This window comes from Homalodisca vitripennis, chromosome 3 (genome assembly GCF_021130785.1).
Source record: "Homalodisca vitripennis isolate AUS2020 chromosome 3, UT_GWSS_2.1, whole genome shotgun sequence".
In the NCBI taxonomy this organism is placed as follows: domain Eukaryota; kingdom Metazoa; phylum Arthropoda; class Insecta; order Hemiptera; family Cicadellidae; genus Homalodisca; species Homalodisca vitripennis.
This window is the reverse complement of record NC_060209.1, coordinates 72,056,869-72,076,039: the sequence shown is the minus strand read 5'-3', so window position 1 is coordinate 72,076,039 and position 19,171 is coordinate 72,056,869. Positions and strand designations below refer to the sequence as shown.

The 19,171-nt window shown below is 32.9% G+C and overlaps 1 protein-coding gene across 2 annotated transcripts in view; it reads right to left on the bottom strand.

Moving 5' to 3' along the window:
• LOC124357059 (gamma-glutamyl hydrolase B-like) overlaps nt 1-19,171 on the bottom strand; it is a 33,813-nt gene extending 14,642 nt beyond the window's left edge. Inside the window, exon 1 of one of the 2 annotated variants that reach the window (XM_046808462.1) lies at nt 19,019-19,171. Coding sequence is in view for 1 of the 2 variants with exons in the window: in XM_046808461.1 (XP_046664417.1) it covers nt 19,032-19,073 (42 nt within the window). In the remaining variant the exon portion in view is untranslated. The remainder of the gene's footprint in view (nt 1-19,018) is intronic. The other variant, XM_046808461.1, reaches the window with a different exon arrangement.

Below are 19,171 nucleotides of genomic sequence, written 5' to 3'. Positions count from 1 at the left end.
TTTAGTATTTAACTGTAGATAGTAATAGACTTGAAAACAATTCCTAAAATTTCCAACAGATAGATGCACCTACTGGACGCGCTGGTTTCATTTTCTTCCACTGTTCCTTCACTCTGGACAATTTAAGATGGCCCAACATCATGTTGCAGACATCCTTGTCGGTAAATAACTTATAATTTCTAAATAATTAGATATGTACCTGAAAAACTGGCAGCTCTATCTACTCAAAGAGCATACTAAAAGATATGTGTAGTTGTTACAAACGTTTTCTTCTTCGTCCATCTGTGAGCATGTAAAATTGCTTGTGAGAATATTTACGCTATGGAACTAAGCATCATTGTTTTAACATTGTTTTTGTTTACTTCAAGAACATTTTTTTACGACTTAGTTGTTAATAAAACTGTATAATAACCTGGCCTAATATAATTTTTACCTGTCCAAACAACATTTTTGAAGTTTATACGTTATAAACATTGATATTTTCGATGGTTGGTTAGTCGCAATCTAACCTGGGCTTAAAAGATTGTTTTTCGTGTTTCTAAAATGTACAAAAGTAATAAAAGCACCAAAATTGTGCCAGCTCTTAGATTTACTACTTTTTTATGGTTTCCTTTACATTTATCCTAAAGCGAATGGTTTAGACTTGCTCGAGTGATATATTTGACATTATGATGTCAATGAAAAGGCAGAAAATTGGCAGTCCGCTTGGTGTTCCTCATCAGCTGGTTGTGTCTTATGTAGAAGGTGGAATTGAAACTGGAATATAGACTCCAAAAAGAGATGAAGTTGATCACCTCGCATTTAAAAAAGTACATTCTGACCAACTCCTCCTTGCCCATGAGCGGACCAGATGACAATGATGAAGAAGATGGAAGAAGAAATGGTAGAGCTCAAGTGGCGGGTGTAGCAATAAAAGAAGAAGGCCACCCACTTCCTTCAAATGCAAAAAGACTTTTGATGTTAAGCAGATGAAACAGAAGACTTCTTGGATTGTGGAAACGAGCACCGTAAGACATAGATGCAGGTGTCCAGGATGTAAATGCATTAATGCACGTTTTATTGGGTAACGTGTATAGTGCACTTGGGCACTTCTGTATAAATCAAACAAGAAATTGCTCTCTTCAATGAACTGCGTATTACGGTTACTCTAGATATTTTCATGTTAACTTTTTAAAGTCGGTAGGTACCACTTTTTTTACTTGTAGGAAATACAAAACACTCTTTTTTAATGGATCTAGCTTAGAGAATCATAGCTCTACACAAAAATAACTTTTAGTTTAACATCTTCACTGCGACTAATTCTTGACTTCCGAAGGGAATAGACGTTTCTCTTCCTTTCATTTTGACTTTTAAAGGGGTAAAAAACTCAAAAACTCCAATGGCCTGTAATACTCAACACTTTAAATATATACCCCTCCTTTCCTATTGGTCGAGACAAGAGTAGTAGAAAAGAGTCGATAACTTTAAATAAGAAAACTATCGAGATACTTCAAATAGAAAATATCGATCAGATGAAATAAAGAACAGAGGAGCAAAATCTATTTCCGCGCATTATAAACTACGTGATAGCAACATGAGAGATTGAGCCTTTAAAATATCGGGGAGAATTCTAAAGAGTTTTAACGCATTCACTGCGACTCGAGTCATGTACCGACTTCAGGACACGAGAAGATATTACCAGTGTGCATCCGCCGAAAAATACGACATTCCTGGCGTATCATGGAAATAAAGGGGTCAATGATTAATTCAACTTTGTAATATCAGTTAATTGAACTTTATTTTTATAATTACTTGTTAGTAAAGCAAATAAATAATATATATATATATATATATATATATATATATATATATATATATATATATATATTACAAAATTACAAATCGATAACGAGATTAGCCTACGGTTGATTTAACAACGAGAACGATGAATCTATTTTTTTATATTTAACATAATTTATAAAATTAAAAATTTATTATTATTTTTATTAATTATTATCACCAATATCGTTATTGTTTTGTTTTTTGTAATATAGTATATTTATTAAAATCTAACTTACATTACAATGTAGAGTTGACCCTTTTATTTCTAAGATACGTCAGGAATGTAATTTGGATACAAGTTTCATGAACTAAAATCCAAAATAAAAAGATAACAAGAATATTAATCAGCTTAAAGAATATATACATTAGCAGTGTTGCAGACTAAATCCTGCAGGTAGGCTGCGTGTGTGACGGTGTGTGCACATCGGGTGCGAGGGTGGAGTGCGCTTTCTTCGCACTGCGCTTTTTTCCGTGACACCATAATAAGAATTGCATGCACTTTACCGATTGGCCATTCAAAGATGAGCCATTTACTAACAAAACAGAACATTTATCGGTTTTAGCCGAAGACAATGATCATCTGACAACCTATTTACTCTCTCCAAGTCATTGTTGACTTTACATGCAGCTTCAGCCGACTCACCGGTTCGGTCAAACAACAACACTTGTGAATCATCAGCATAAGAACTTAGCGAGCAGCATATCAACTCATCCTTCAGATCTGCGGAAAATATGAGAAAGAGAATGAGTCTCAGGCAACTGCCTTGAGGAACTCCAACAGATCTAGGAATTGCCGATGACAATTTCCCGTCAACCTTTGTGCTCTGCGTTCGCCCAGATAAATAAGATGAGAACCATCTAATCGAAGTTTCATCAAATCGACAAAAATCGATTGAGTTGTTGCCAGCATCAACTCAAAGTTTCGAGTCAAAGGCCTGTGAAAAGTTCAATGCAGTCATCAAACTCTCCTAACCACCATCCTTAGCTGAAAGCATATCATCCACTAGATTGAGGAGTGCCGAGCATGTACTAAAACCTCTATGAAATCCTGACTGAGACTCCGGAAACAGCCTCTCAAATTCTAAAAATAATACCAACTGCTCTGAAACAACTTTTTCCAATATTTTGGACAGAACTGGGAGAATTGATATTGGCCGGAACTGGGATATAGAAGTAGGATTATGGACTTTTGGAAGAGGAATCACCACCAAGATATGTTCACCCATATGAAAACAAGAATAAATCAAACTTGTCATTCAAATTCAGCATCTATTGCTCTTCATGAAATGAACCCAAGCTACAAAGACAAGCCATTCAAACCTAAATACAAGTTAAAGTATACATTTGTTTGCAGGAGTACAAATTTCAAACTCCTAAATATTTTTACTAGAAGGAACACCTCCTTTCCGTAACTTATAAAATGTCCATGTATAATATACAAAATTTGTACTCAAAATTAATGTATAAACTTCAGTGATTTTCAACTCCGTTTCTGTAATTGTTTTAGTCATCTTTTTTTTTGAAGCTGTACTATATCAATATATTGCTGCCCTTAGTGTAAAGCTAGAAATCTTTTATAAAGTATAAATTAATAATTTATCAACAATAATTATTTGTGAAAGCTGAGTATCCAATAACGTGCAATGATGTATCTGTAGCGCATACCACTCTATTCCATTACAGGTACATGTAGAGCAAGCGCTGTAACAACTAAATACATATGAGAAACTCAGAACAAACAGATGTAGTAGTCTGCATGATAGCATATGCAACCTACAAACCCATGTAATACACATTGAATTAGTACAGGTTGTGTGCACATGCATACTAAACAATTGTCTGCAATTGCACTGCATGTACGAGTACTGACTAAACCGTAATAATTCCCATTTCTTTACTAAGCTGTTCTTTGTGTATTACCTGTGTACTGTTTTTCAATTATTTGTGTGGTTTCATTGAAAAATTTATTTATTAACAGAATAATAATACTTTTGAGACATTATTACGTACAATATGTAAATTCTATTTTTTTTTTCACTATATTCATGGAATACAAAAATCTGTGCTACCTCTTGTTTTTTCATATTAATAGGGAATATACATATATACCAAGAGATTAAATTCTAATGTTCTACCTAATGTCATTCAAACTATGCCAGTCAATTTGTTCAAGAAACACATTAAAATAATTTTGATAAAGAACTGTATGTACAATGAATGAAATGTAAAATGCCTTTATTAAAAGAGGCAGAGATAGGGCTGTAAAGCCGTCTATACCACTCAACCTCAAAGACTTTTTAGATTTAGATGACTTTTTAAATTAAGTATGGCATATTTTGAGCAATTATACATTTTTATTAATTTTTTTGACTAATAAAGATTGTCTATTGAATACACCTGTTTGGATCATGTGTCTACCCTGTCTCGTTGTGTCTGTTTCACTGTCTGCCTTCAGAATTACAAATATTATCATCCACTAAATGCTCATAATCCACTTACACTTTGGAATGTCTAACATATGAAACAAAGAGATTAAATTTCGATGAATTTTATTGCAATATTTAAGACTGTACAACAAGAATTTTAAGTTAATCAGTTAAGATAAAAACCCCCCCTGGTGCAAGGTAAATCTTTTTCACTACACTGACTTAATAAATGTTTATAGATATCAACGAATCTGCAACAAATTATATTTATATTGTTTATTAATATTTGGTGTTGTATAACAAAAAAGTCCAGCCTTACCTTCAAATTGTATTTAATCTAATATTCAAACACTTAGTAAAAAGACAGTTTAAGACTTAATACAAACTACATACAGTATCAAGACATCAATCAAGGTCCAAGTTGGTTGATATTGTCTATTAACCAATTCAATCTTCAAATGGATTTTTACCTGTCAAATCAATCATTATGATAAAATATCTGACCCAGTATTTACAAGAACCTTCACTTTTTAATGTGATATTATCACTACAAGGTGGAAAGAAGTACATACTACCTGTCTTAACAGACTTCACTGAGGTTTCATTCAAAGTTTCAAAAATATAGCTCATTTCATTTTTGAGATGTCCTGCGGATAGATAGACAACAATTATTCAATCAGGAAGTTGACAAAAAATGACACATTATAGAACCCATTTTAAGTCTACATGATACATTCACATTTTTGTTCATTGAATTAGGTTTCATATACCTAAGTGTTTAAATCATAAAAATCTGCACTCCAAGTCACTATAAAATGATCTTGCATTTTTTGGAATAGTTCGGCTACATGTGTTATATGTCACATGTTTGAATTTCTTATAGGTGTATTGAGTTTGTTTTCAAATTCATTATTTCTGCTATTTTCTTGGTGCAGTCATGGTTACCCATAAGACCAATGTAAAAATATTAGCTAATGCTCAGCCAAATCTCATGAAGTAAACTCAGAGTTCCCCATATATAAATGAAGCCTCATGTACAAGTTCATGTCTATAGGTCAGTTTGGTTCTGAAATATTATGTTGATGGACAGGCAGACAGAAATAAAATTGTTCCTCTTCCAGTAGTGATAAGAATGGTTAAAGCTCAGCCAACAAATATGATTAAATAAGCCTCTCAGCACCCTCAAAAGGACATTACTAATTTACACTTTATTATTATACCAACTTAAAACACCAGTAATGTATTTGAGGTAGAACTATAGTAATTTTTATAGTAAAGTACGTTAAAATACTATACTGATATAACTACTAACTACACAAATATAATAAACATAAAATATGTTAAAAATATTATCACCATAAATGTTTATCCCATGAACATGTCTACTAACCTATCACACTATGATGTAGTTTATAAAATCGACAACAGCACAATAAAAACATTGAATCAATATTTTTCAAGTTGGATTTAAATAATTTAAACTTTTTCCTGTTTTGAAGATTGTATTTATTAATCAAACATGTGATTATTGATTAAGCTTTAGCAAATTTTATCACTTGAGAGAATGGAACATTTCATTTCTGTCAGTCTATTCACAAGATATCTTGAAAACGAACAGACCTATAGGCTTGAAATTTTGCACGAAGCTTTATTCCTATGCAAAGAATATCAAGTTCAATTACGGTGCATGTCACTCCATAAGTTTTGTCTGGCCATTAGCAAACATTTTTACATTGGTCTTAATGGTAATTCTTAAGCCAACGAGAAAATCTTACAATAATTACAAATTTGTAAACAGACTGAACTTATTATCTCATATAAGCATCATACGACTCATTTAACCTTTGATATTTGGTGGCTTGCTTGGTGAGACTTTCATTACATTCTGTCTTGATTGTTTTACACTCCTTGTACCAGTTTATGTGTATATAACTAAAATTTAGCTTGATAGTGGTGAATGTTTCTTACAATTTGACTGAGCGTTAGCAAAGCCTATAACTCAGGGTGACATCTCAGAAATTATTTAAGCTATAAACTTGAAATTTTTCTATATTTTGTTGAGCTATCACTAAGGGTTCTGGTAAAATTGAACTATCATTAATAAGATTGTGAAAAGTTGAAAGAAAGTTGTCCGGAGTTGTTGTCTTTCTTAGGAAACAAAGAAACTGTATAAAGGAACATTTTTTTTGCCAATGGTAACAGTTTTTTTGTCATGTTGCAGCTCAAAATAGTTACATTTAGGACATATATCATTAAGAAATTATGTTTTTTAGTTCTTTTGTTTCATATTAAAGCACTGAAAATCCCTTTTTCTCAGAAATATTTCTGTAGTCTTAAGAAGGCACTTTCATTCTTCAGAATTCTCTTTAACTTGTTTCCTACTGTCAGGGAATGCCTCCTGTCATCTCTCTCTGGCTGCCACTGGCTAGATGCGATGAGAGTATAATCTGCTGTATGTTTGTACCCTCCTGGCAGTACTAACATTCTCCAGTTTGATTTTTTCACTCTCCTGTGAAGATAGGTTTAGAAACTAACATGACTACTTAAAACTGAGTGTCTTAGTAGTCCCATGTTGCAACGTGTACATTCAATCAATGGGGCTTCAGGTATGGGATGATCTTTCTAGAATTCTTCAGCTAGAATCAACTGTATGCACTTAAAAACCACTACAATAAAAGTTTAAACAGAATTTTTTAAGTTGACCACTACAATAAAAGTTTTAACAGAATCATTTAAGTTGAGACCGACCACCAGTTTCCTGAAACAACATTTTTGACTGGATGATCGTATTCTGATGCGGTAAGTGGCGTTTCAGACCAATGGTTTCAAACTGATTAGTATTTATAAAAAAATAACAAAAAAATTTCATTCAAAAATTAAGTGGTAAGTTAACTATTTCACCAACAAAGAACAAATGGTAGAATTTAATTAATTCATAAACATAAAGACAACGAATTCATTTTAGTTTTATTTATTGTTTATAAATTTATGACTTAACTTGCTAATTAAAAAAAAGTCAGTGAAAACCCTTTGGTTATTGGAGTGAAACGCCACATACCGCATCAGAATATGATGATGCAGTCAGAAATGGCAGAGCATAATGTACTTCACAATGTGTACCTAAAACAACCCCGCCATTTCTGATTGGATAAATCTTTTGAGATGCGATTTGCGGCATCCAACTCTACTAAAGTGAGCTCTTTCGAATGAGGTATCACTCGACCCATGCTTTAATTTAAGATTTCCATGTTTTCCTTCTGTGGGCCGTCTCCCCATGGTTGGCATATCATGGTAATAGCAAGAAAAAATAGTTTACATAGCCATATGACACTGTGCAAAGTTTATAGATGTTATCTCCTATGGTTTTTAAAATATTAAGCCGTGCCCATACTTTTCAAACACCTTGTATATATGGACATAGGGATGACATATTACACTATGAACCATTTTCTTACCAGTCTCATTCTGCTGTACAGTAGAACTTATGTCAAACTTTTATAAAGAATGTCAATATTACAGTGAAGATCTATTCATTTGGAAATCAACACTAGTATTACATAAATACTAATATATTTTAGTAGTATTAGAATTAATAGATCGTAAATTCCTGCAGGAAACCTACATTGTGTTTCTAGGAATAAAAATACTAGCCGATTTGATTAATAATGATAATTTTTTAATATGTGGAATTCATCTATGGATAATAGCAGGGAGGCAAATCGTTTTCTATTTTTAATAAAGTTTTGAAAATTATGAAATATCTGCCACAAATTATCCTGTTTTACCTATATAGTACTCAATACCATGATATTGCCTTGTGTCTACATTGTTTATAGTCTTGTTAAGGTAAAGAAATAGTCAATACAAAATAAGACATGACGTAAAATACATTTATGTATCTTGAACTACCATTAATTAGATTGTAAAAAGTTGAAAGTTGTCCAGGATTATGTTCCTTCTTAGGCAGCTAAGAAACTGTATTACTGCAGATGAGTTGTTAACTGCTTATTATGCATTTTTTCCATCGCCACGTAAGATATGGAATAACTGTTGTATGGGGCAACTGTTGCACTATATAAAATTTTTCTGATAGAGAATCATGTTTACCAATTTTCATATAGAATTTGAAATAATAACTCTTCCAAATCTGTATATTTATTGCTGCTTAATCAATGGTCAAGGAATCTTTAAACAACCCTTCCTACAAGAAACCAAACTGATGATTATTTTACTAGGAAAACCATCTTCTTGACTTAGCATTAGTAAGATTAGAGAAAAAAACCAGACTAAATACATAAACCATCAAGACCACCTCCTGGCAGACCTATCGTGGGCAAGCATCGTTTTCTCCTACAAAGCGAATCTCAGCATTCGTAGATGACAACCTGCAACCCCTGGTGAGAAATCTTCCATCCTACATCAAAACACCGGACACTTTTTATCAAGACTCCAAGGATGTTCACCAGCCACTTCCTGATGAGACGATTCTTGTAACGATAGATGTAGAATCGCTTTACACTAACATTCCACATCAAGGTGGTTCTGGAAGCCGCCACAGATTTTCTTGAAAGAAGCTAAATAATACTAAACCTTCAACAAACTTTCTAACCTCACTCATTCCATTTAATTTTTTAACAATGAATAATTTCAATAATTTCAATAACAATGAACAATGGTACTTGAATGGCCCCATCATCATACGCCAACCTTTTTATGGATTTGTAGAACAAAATTTTCTTAAAACTCAAAATTTCCTTCCTTTATTGTGGCTAAGATTTATAGATGACATTTTTGTAGTCTGGAATCATGGGTTAGAGAAACTTCATCATTTCCTTGATAGTTTAAATAAATTTTCATGTCTTAACTTTAATTGGAATATTAATCACAAAATCGTCACTTTTTTTGGATGTTGAAGTTTTTTCTAGAAAATTGTATTTTAAAAACCAAAATACATGTTAAGGGTACTAATAAAAATGAATTACTTACATTACAGTAGCTGCTATATCCAAATCATGTAAAAAGTCCATTCCAAAAAGTCTTTATCCCTTAGAGCCAAATCCTTATGCACAAACGCTTATGTGCAAACATCAGCAAACTCCTCACTTGACCTACCCATACTGCTGCTGGAGCACTGACCTTGAGCCTGTGCAAACTGACAAACGGCACCAACACTCGGCTGTTATTTTATCTACATCTGACTTCCATCACCTATCTAGTTTAGGCTGTCTGGATCTTTCTACTTGACAAGGAACTAGATTTACTCCTCAAAATCAAACAAAATTGTACACTTCTTTTTATTAATTAAGTATTAATACAACATTTTATTCATCATGACAACAGCAATCAGCCAACGCTAGAATAAAAAACTGTTTACCCATTTTATTCATCAGGACAACAGCAATCAGTCAAAGCTAGAATAAAAAAAAACTGTTCACCATTTTATTCATCAGGACAACAGCAATCAGTCAAAGCTAGAATAAAAAACTGTTTACCATTTTATTCATCAGGACAACAGCAATCAGCCAAAGCTAGAATAAAAACAAACTGTTTACCATTTTTTTATCACAAACTGAAAAGCACTAGTGTACTACAGGCGGATCCCATAAAAGTGAAGGCATTATGTCATCTTTTCCTTGTGGAATCTGCTCTATCGGAGTGAGATATAAAGGCATATTGTGTACAGGCAATTGTAATAAAAAAAGCTGGTTCCACTCTAAATGTCCTGAATTGGTCAGATAGCAAAAATCAAAAAACTTAGTAAAATAGAAATAGAAACTTGGCTGTGTGTAAATTGCAAATGTAATAACACTATTGAAAACAAAGCTTGAGAACCTGTTAGAAAATGACACTTCCACTCAACCACAATCTACGATGGAAGATGTTCATACTAAAATACAACATTTTGAAAATACAGATGACTTAGAAACCTCTCTAACATTAGCTGCTGAAGCAGGAAATGCCCTACTCGCAGAAAACAACAAACTCAGGGCAGGACCTACATGCTTTAACACTAAGAAATTCCCAACTGGCAAAACAGATCTCCAACCTAAATACTTTGTCAGAACTAACATATCAAGCCTAAGATAAGGAACTGGAGTCGCAAAATGAATCCCTACTCAGTAGAAATGCCATGCTAAACTGATGCACTAACAGAAATTGAGAACCAACTACTGAAAAGAGAAACAATTACAAGTTGCATTAGAAAAAAACAATTTGAAGAACAAGACGCAAGCCAAAGAAAAAATTATCGTATCCTTGAAGGAAAAATCAAACAGCTTGAAAAAACAGCATTAAAAAATTAAACAGTACAAAAAAATATATCTACAATAAAGAAGAAAGCTACTGCCATTGACTCCGGAACCCAGACGAAAAAATCTTGACACCCCTAAACCAAGCGATACATCACATATCCTGGTCGAACTAACCAAGCTAAAATGTCGACATGACCACATGGAGTCAACAATAAATGATTTGCAATGCAAACTACAAAAACACAATGACACCTTGCAGGGCTAACTTACAAAACATCTCCAGCTAAAAAAACCTCTATCACCAAAATTGCACGAATAAAAAAATTTAAAAAACAAGGATCTAAGAAACAAAATATCGTTCAGTATCTCGCTACAGGTAGCAAAAAATAAAGAACTCCAAGAAATATAAAGAGACACAAAAATGAAACCATCAAAAAAACACCAGCCAATAAAATTGCCAAAGAGTTTGGTACTTTCCGTGTACAAAATAGGCCCCCAATTACAGCAACACAACTTAAAGGTATAACGCTTGAAGAATTTTTAATGGAACACCTACAAGAAGTGACAAGAAAAACAATCAAACTACCAGACGTTGCTCAAGACAAAAATTTCCAGATACCAGCGCTTCACAACTCATTTTTTAGAAGACCACCACATGACACAGAAAAATACATAACAACAGCAACCAAACCGGATCATGATGCAAGACAAGACCATAACCCTGCTCCTACCCCAATACGCAACATAGAGTTAACAAAATTAAACCTGCTAGAAACCAATGTACTCCTCCCAAAAATATCCTAAATAAACAAAAACCAACAGATGCAGCATCCAAAAAAAAGGAAACACCCACAATTTCTACAAAAAAAGACACTTCACTAACAATACTACATCAAAATACAGATCGAATCTCAAATAAAATAGGATGATGACTGACCTCCTCACCAATATACCTATCCAGATGTCCTCATACAATAACAGAACACGGCCTCTCAAAGTCAAATCTAGAAAATACCAACCTAGAAGGGGCTATACACTAATAGAGAGTTTTTTTGTCGAGAGCACCACCAAAAAGGGGGGGTAGTGGCGATACTAGTGAAAGATGAACTTAAGAACTACGCTTCTGGACTGGAAAGAAACATACATAGCCAGGAACTTGTATGTGAGCTGTCTGCAATAAAACTGACAATAAAAAAACAAATCACCTACATTGTCGGAAATCTACAGACCAAACACGAATTTGGACGAAGCCATTGACATCTTATCTAGCACGCTAGAAAACTATAACCTACATGGAATAGCCAGTACTGATAATCGGTGACATCAACATTGACTGCCTTGAGACAAATAGAAACAACAACCAACTCCAAGAGACTCTTAATTCATACAATATCACAAGACATCAACTACCACCTACACGTATCACACCCGAACAGTGCAACTTCCATTGATATGGTCTGCTCCAATCAAATTCCTTGCAAACCAACAGTCAATGTCATTAACACTTTCATATCCGACCATACAGGACAATACTGGTGACACTGAACAACAACAAGCTCAATCCATTTGACCAAATTATGTATAGTAGACATTTCACTGACAGAAACTTGGAACTGCTTAATAGGTTACTCAAACAGGAGACTTGGAATGACATTCTTAGATTGGAAATGGTTAGAAGACACTTATAACACATTCTTAAGAACTCTGACGTATAACATGTATGTAGCATGCCCACATACTCGAACTCGCAAGAGGAAAAACCGCAACAGCCCAACTGTACTTAACCAAGAGACAATGGAAAAGCGAAATCAGTTCCTAGCTGCACAGGAAAAATATCTGCTTACTGGCTCACATAAAAACAAGGCTAAGGCAACAGAAAAGAAAAGGAATACGACATTCATCTCAAAAACCAAAGGAAAACTTAAGACATCTGAACACATTAATAAAGCAGAAAATAAAAGCAAGGCAATATGGAATAATAAATTAATAAGGAGAGACACAAAAGTAAAAATGGTAATGATACGATAAAACTCCTTAGCAATAATGGAACTTTAATTTCAGAATCCCTTAAAGGTAGCAGACCACTTCAATAAATTCTTTGCTAATGTTGCTAATAACACCCTACTACAAGCTACATATGACGGTCACCTAGTTAAACGACCTTCCACTATACACAACATTCAAGACACGCTTACTCTCTCTCACCGACAACCTGAACAGGAAGTTAGGAAAACTATATCAGACAAAAATGAAAACAAGAAAAACTCAGCTGGTTTTGACGACATCTCCACTAAACTTATTAAAGCATGTAAAGATCATCTAATATTACCCTCTGACCAACATAATAAATAAGTCATTCGCACAGGGCATCTTCCCAACAAAATTGAAGTTAGCTAAAGTGTACCCTAAACTCCAAAAAAAGGGGATCCAACACAAGCCAGTAACTATCGGCCAATATCCCTACTGCCTGCAATATCCAAAATTATCGAGAAGATTGTGTTATCAAGACTATTAAACCATCTCAATACTAACAACCTTCTTCCCCAAGAACAACATGGCTTTATGGGAGGTAAATCTACATCAACTGGACTGAACAAGCATTGTCGAATATTTAATAAAAGCAATAGACAAAGGAGAATACAACAACTGCTATTTTCTTGGATTTTACAAAAAGCTTTTGACTGCTTAAGCCATGACATACTTGTGAAAAAGTTGAAGGTTCGGGGAGTGTAGGGAAAACTGCTGACTGGTTTACACGAGCTAACCTAACGGACAGAATGCAAACGGTAGAAATAAGAAGCACAACACAAGGAGTGACAACAAAAACTACCTCGACACCACTGCCAGTCAGTAGAGGAGTTCCACAAGGCTCAATTTTGGGCCCCATACTGTATATAATTTTTGTTAGTGACTTCCCTGACTACCTCAGAGAATACTGCTCTATGCTATTGTATGCTGACGATACAGTACTCCTGTTACAAAACAAAAAGCCCACCAGACTGGAAATAGACTCATATATAGCTATTAATATGGCAATAGAATATTGTCAAGCCAATGATCTAGTACTGAACAGCACTAAAAACTCAGCAACTAATACTTGGACGAAGCAAAGGAGAAGTTTTGGAACTACCAGAGGCTGAAAGAATGCAAAATGTAAAGTACCTTGGACTAGTCATAGACGAAACTCTCTCCTGGAATGACCAAATATAGACCAGCTATGTGGAAAACTCAGTACATCATTGTATGTGCTAAGGAGATTAAAACAAGTTGGTAGTCCAGAAATAATTAAATGTGCATACTACGCTCTCTTTGAAAGCCACCTGAGATATGGTATAGCCATCTGGAGCAGCTCCTCGAAAACTAACACTAAACAGGATCATGGTGCTGCAAAAGAAAGCAATCCGCATAATGTCAGGATTAGGACCAATAGATTCATGCAGGGAAGCTTTTAAAAACTTAAATATTCTAACAACAGTTGCCCTATTCATATTAGAAGTAACTGTCCATACCAGTCAACAAAACCATACCAAGAAGAGGAGATGTACATTCACACAACACAAGAGCAGGCAAACAATTACTCACTTCCCTCTCATAGATTGACTCTATTTGAGAAGCAACCTACTTTATTACGGGCGCCCAAAATTCCTGAACATACTACCACGCCTGAGGTTAAAAATCATACTGCAGACAAACAGCAATTCAGAAGGGAACTGTAACCAGATGGCTTCCAAGAACGTCCCTTCTACTCAATTGAAGAATTTCTTAACTGGAGAACTGATAACTTATTTACACTTACACAACCATCGTAAACTTATTACATGTAAACTTTTATGACACCATTCTAATCTTGAAGATTATGAATAAAGAATTTTGTCTATTGTCTATTGTCTATTGTCTTCAGATTTCAAAATTTACAAAAGCAAACTTACTAAAAGCTCTTTCTAACAGGGGATACCCTAAAAAACTTTTGAACCGGCAGCTCAGACAACAAAAAAGGATACAAATATTCAAAATCACTTCAAAATTATCCTAAATTTATAACAAAATTTTATCCTGGTTTGCACAAATTCAATAGAGTTATGAAAATTAGCTATGAAAATTTTAAAAAAACTCGCCCTTAACTGAGAAATTATTGTCCAGGCCACCTAGAATAGTATTTAAGAGACCTAAAAATTTGAAGAATCTATGCTTGTAAGGCCCAAAATTCATGTTGGAAAAAATTATGAAAATTTATCTTTTGGCTGTGAATCTTGGTAATAAACCACGTTGTGGTATTTGCAAAATTATGGATAAGACCGATCAATTCCAAAGTAGCGTCACTAAAAAAACTTATCCAATAGCTGGTAAATTGGACTGTACCTCCAACAATTCAATTTACCAGCTAACATGTAGGTTTTGTCCCAAGGACTACATTGGGCAAACCTCAAATTCTTTGCAGGTAAGAATGACCGGTCACCGTTTTTCTATCAATCACAAAGACGACAAAAAACCAGTAGCCTTGCACGCTATTCACCATAACAAAAGCTTTGAGGATTGTTACAAACTCAAAGCTATAAGCAAAATTACTCCTTGTGGAAACAGCTCTCGAAATGATTTAAATTTTAGGAATAATTAATTGGCACACCAACTTATATTAAAATCGAAACAACCATATGGACTTAACATTCGCTAAATTATTGTTTTCCGGTTGAATAATTAGATTGTGATACAAATTTACCTAAATTCAAAATTATATTATATTATGTTATTATTGTTAAATTAACAACTAATCAAAACTTGTTTACATGTCAAAATTGTATTTACATTTGGAATGTTTATTAGCAGATGTTTATTATCAAATGTTTCTTCTTTTTTTTGTTTATTTTATTCTGTGTATATTTTAAAAGTGTACTTGAAAAATTTGTTAATTACAACGAAATATTGTACGAAAAAATTGTAGTTTTCTTTTGAAACTGCCCTAAAAGACTATATATATATATATATATACATCAAGATTAAATTATTCAACAAACTGCCTAAGAATGCATGGGATGTGCCCTATAAACGGTTCAAAAAAGTAATATATAAATGGTTGAAGGATAATATTTTTTACTCTATTGACAAACTTTATGCCTGTGATATTAGTACATTTAAGTTTTTAATGCCTACATTTTTATTATGTGCTTTTCTCATTTTAATAAGTATTATATTTCTGTTGTTACTGTAAATCTTATTTTAGTATTAGTATTTTAATCTAAAATCGCATTGTTGTCTTTTCTAAATGTGTTATCGTAGAACAAAGTGTATAATATATTTTAATTAGTCCGTTGTTATTTTTAATCTCATTTTATTGTTAATTTGTGATTATATTTAACAAAATAATTATAAGCCTATAGCTTTGTCAATTGCACTGTTTGTTTTAAAGACAATAAAATGTCTTGATTGTTTAAAAAACAAGGAAGAATAACTTTTTTATAGAAATACACTTTTTAATGGACTACAGTAGAATCTCTGGAGGTTAGTAATGATATGTATAAGTTTTTTTTTATATTAATGATACAATTTTTTTTTAATTCGTTCTTACTATTTGCACATGCTTACCTATTTTCATGTGGTTGTAAATGTTAAAACTGTTTTAAAATGTTGTGATTAATTGTTTGTTCTTATAATTTTATAATTTTTTTCTGTTGTTATATTGCTTTTATTTATTTATTGTTATTTATTTTTCAGTTATTTTATAATACATTTTACAATTTTGATAAAAAATTATCAGATTTCAAAAATATCAACCAATAAACATTTTTACAAGGTTTTTAAATAATGGAAAATTTTTAAAACTACAATAAAATTTACAAAAAATGTATTAATACGGCTAATGCTTATGAAGTAGATAACAAATTAAAATCATCTAATAACATATCCCAAACTGCTTTGAGTATTATCAACAAGCAAAAATACGAAGACTGTGTATCTTATAGAACTGACTTTAGGGGGAAATACCATCAAGGATTCTATTTTGGTTGATGATATATTGAGTAACTTCTTTATAGGTGGCTGCAGCGATTTGTGACTTAAGGCCTAAATTCTAGAGATATTTATGGAATGTCCAGGTGGCTTCTTAAACAGTGTTCACACATAATTGTCAAATCTATAGCCAGAATAATTAACTTTCTATTTGAAACTGGGAAATTTTCAAACAGCGTATAAAAAGGTAAGATTAGCTTCAACAAAGGTGATTCAAGCTCACCAAGTAACTACTACCATGGTCAGTAAAGTTTCTGAGGCATTATATTTTACTCAGATACTTTCTTTTTTGGATGAACATGGAACAGTCTCTGTAAGGAACAGTTTGGTTTCTGAAAAAGAATATCAACAATTGATAAAGTCACTCAATTGATTGACATTTTGATGGAGGACCTTGACAGGTCTATGCTTAGCATGCTTTTGGCCAGTCTATGGCATTTGACTGTGTAGATCACCACAGATCCTTGTTTCAAAATTAATTAATGTGGCATACGAAGCATATCACTTGTGGTTTGAGCCATACCTTAGGAACCATTACCGACAAGTTTAATAAATAGTGTATTAAAAATTAAATTCAATGGTGTCTCATCAAAATAAGCCCTCGTAAAATATGGTGTCCTGCAGGGATCAATTTTTGTCCCAGCGCTTTTTTTAGTTTATGTAAATTACCTTACGTCATCAATATAATCTGGTCAGATGATGAAGTATGCGGACAATACTACCCTGTGTTTCCAAGGCAAATGCAAAGAGTCTATAGAAATTGATACTTTAAAAATACAAATTCATGCCTTCAATTTTTACCAAATATGAATCTTCAAATAAATGACTCAAAATAAAACTGAATCTATTTTCAGTGCACAGAGCACACCATAAACCCGGTCCATCAGTTGTACTGAATGACATAATCATTGATGAAGTTTTCATCATTAACTTCCTAGGAATTCACATTGATAAAAGTGTGTTCCAGGAAAAAACATGTGGATGTAGTCTGCGCTAGTATGTCCTCAGTCACCTGTGCTTTAAGAATATTTGCAGAATTTTGAGAAATACACCTATTATGGCCTAGTGTACCCACATATGTTATACAGCATAATTTTGTGGAGAGAGTGTGTTAACATTCAATTCCAAAGTCTTTTGTCCTTCAAAATAAAGCAATACGAATCATTGCAAAAATAGGAATCAGAGAATCCTGCAGGGATAATTTCAGAGAACTTGATTTGCTAATCTTTCCAACCCTTTACATATACAAGACTGTGTTGAACTGCCATTACAAATGTGGGTTGATACGGGGCAAGTACGTTCATGAGTACAATACCATAGATCAGGATGTGTTTAGATCAACAAGGCTTAAAAAGGCCATCTGAGGTCAGAGCCAAACTGTTCGACAAGCTGCCTTTAGAATTGTGTGTTGAAAATAGGAAACCACTGTTTAGGAGGAAGCTAAGGCACCTACTGATGCAAGTTGGTGAGTTTTGCGGATCATATGGATTAATCAATTATGTTACGTTAAGGGTGCCGTTATATCTAGTACTTTAGCTTTTAACCAAGTAAACATTCTTTCTTTACAATTATAACTATTAAACAATTTAATTTTTATATTTTGAAGGATACTGATTTGTTTTTTTTATTTATATTATTATATTTTTAATGTGTGTTATCAATTTGATGCATGCCATATTCTATTGTAAATTGTCAACGGCAATAAAGCCTTTATTATTAATAATTAGGCTCATAACCTATTAATATGAAGGTAGTATTAATACGTAAAATGATAACATGAGTGACAAGTCAAATGCATGATTGGTGTTATTTTTAAAAATTAATAAAGAGTCTTGATTCATTAATACAGTTATTGTATTTGATTCCTAGACCTAATTGCAAAGCTAATTGGTCTAGAATGTTTCATTATATTACACTCAGTGACAGTGTCAGATTTCAGACACTGCATACGCAAGGTAAAATAGAGCTAAACTCAAAATGCACAGCTGTTTAAACCAAACAAAAATATTCTAGTAAGATTAAAATTTGAATTTTTGAAGCCTATGTTGCAGAACCATATTGTTTGAGTATTTAAAGTCCACAAAAGGCATATCTAGAGTATAAAAGTTTCTGATTGATACCAATCATGTATACAAATTAATAAGACTACATAAAATCACCATCCAAAAATCAATCAGTTCTTTTAAAATAATATAGAAGCTGTTCATGTATGGTATAATATTCATGTTTGGATCAAAAATATTATTATCAGTTGACATAACAAATTAAAACTCAAAAGATATGAATTTAATAACACTGCTAATACATAATCCAATAATACTGTTTCGATAAAATATAAGAATTTTAAATTGTTCACAAGAAAATAGATAGTTTAAATCCGTTAAGTTTATATTAGGAATCTCCTACATACAGTTTCTATAGCCTGACCTTGTAATGAATTTTAAAATCTAATACAAATGCTAAATTAAATACGAGTTTTGTAGTTATTACAAAAATGTAAAAAGACAAAATACATACAAGAGATACATACTTTACTTCTCCATTCAGCAAATTCAGTCACTCCCATTAACATTAGCACTGGCTGAGTACCTTTGACCTCAAAGCAGCGGTAATCACAGAGGCAGCTTGGTCTTATCTGTAGATGGTGACTTGACCTTTGTGCTTGTGTTG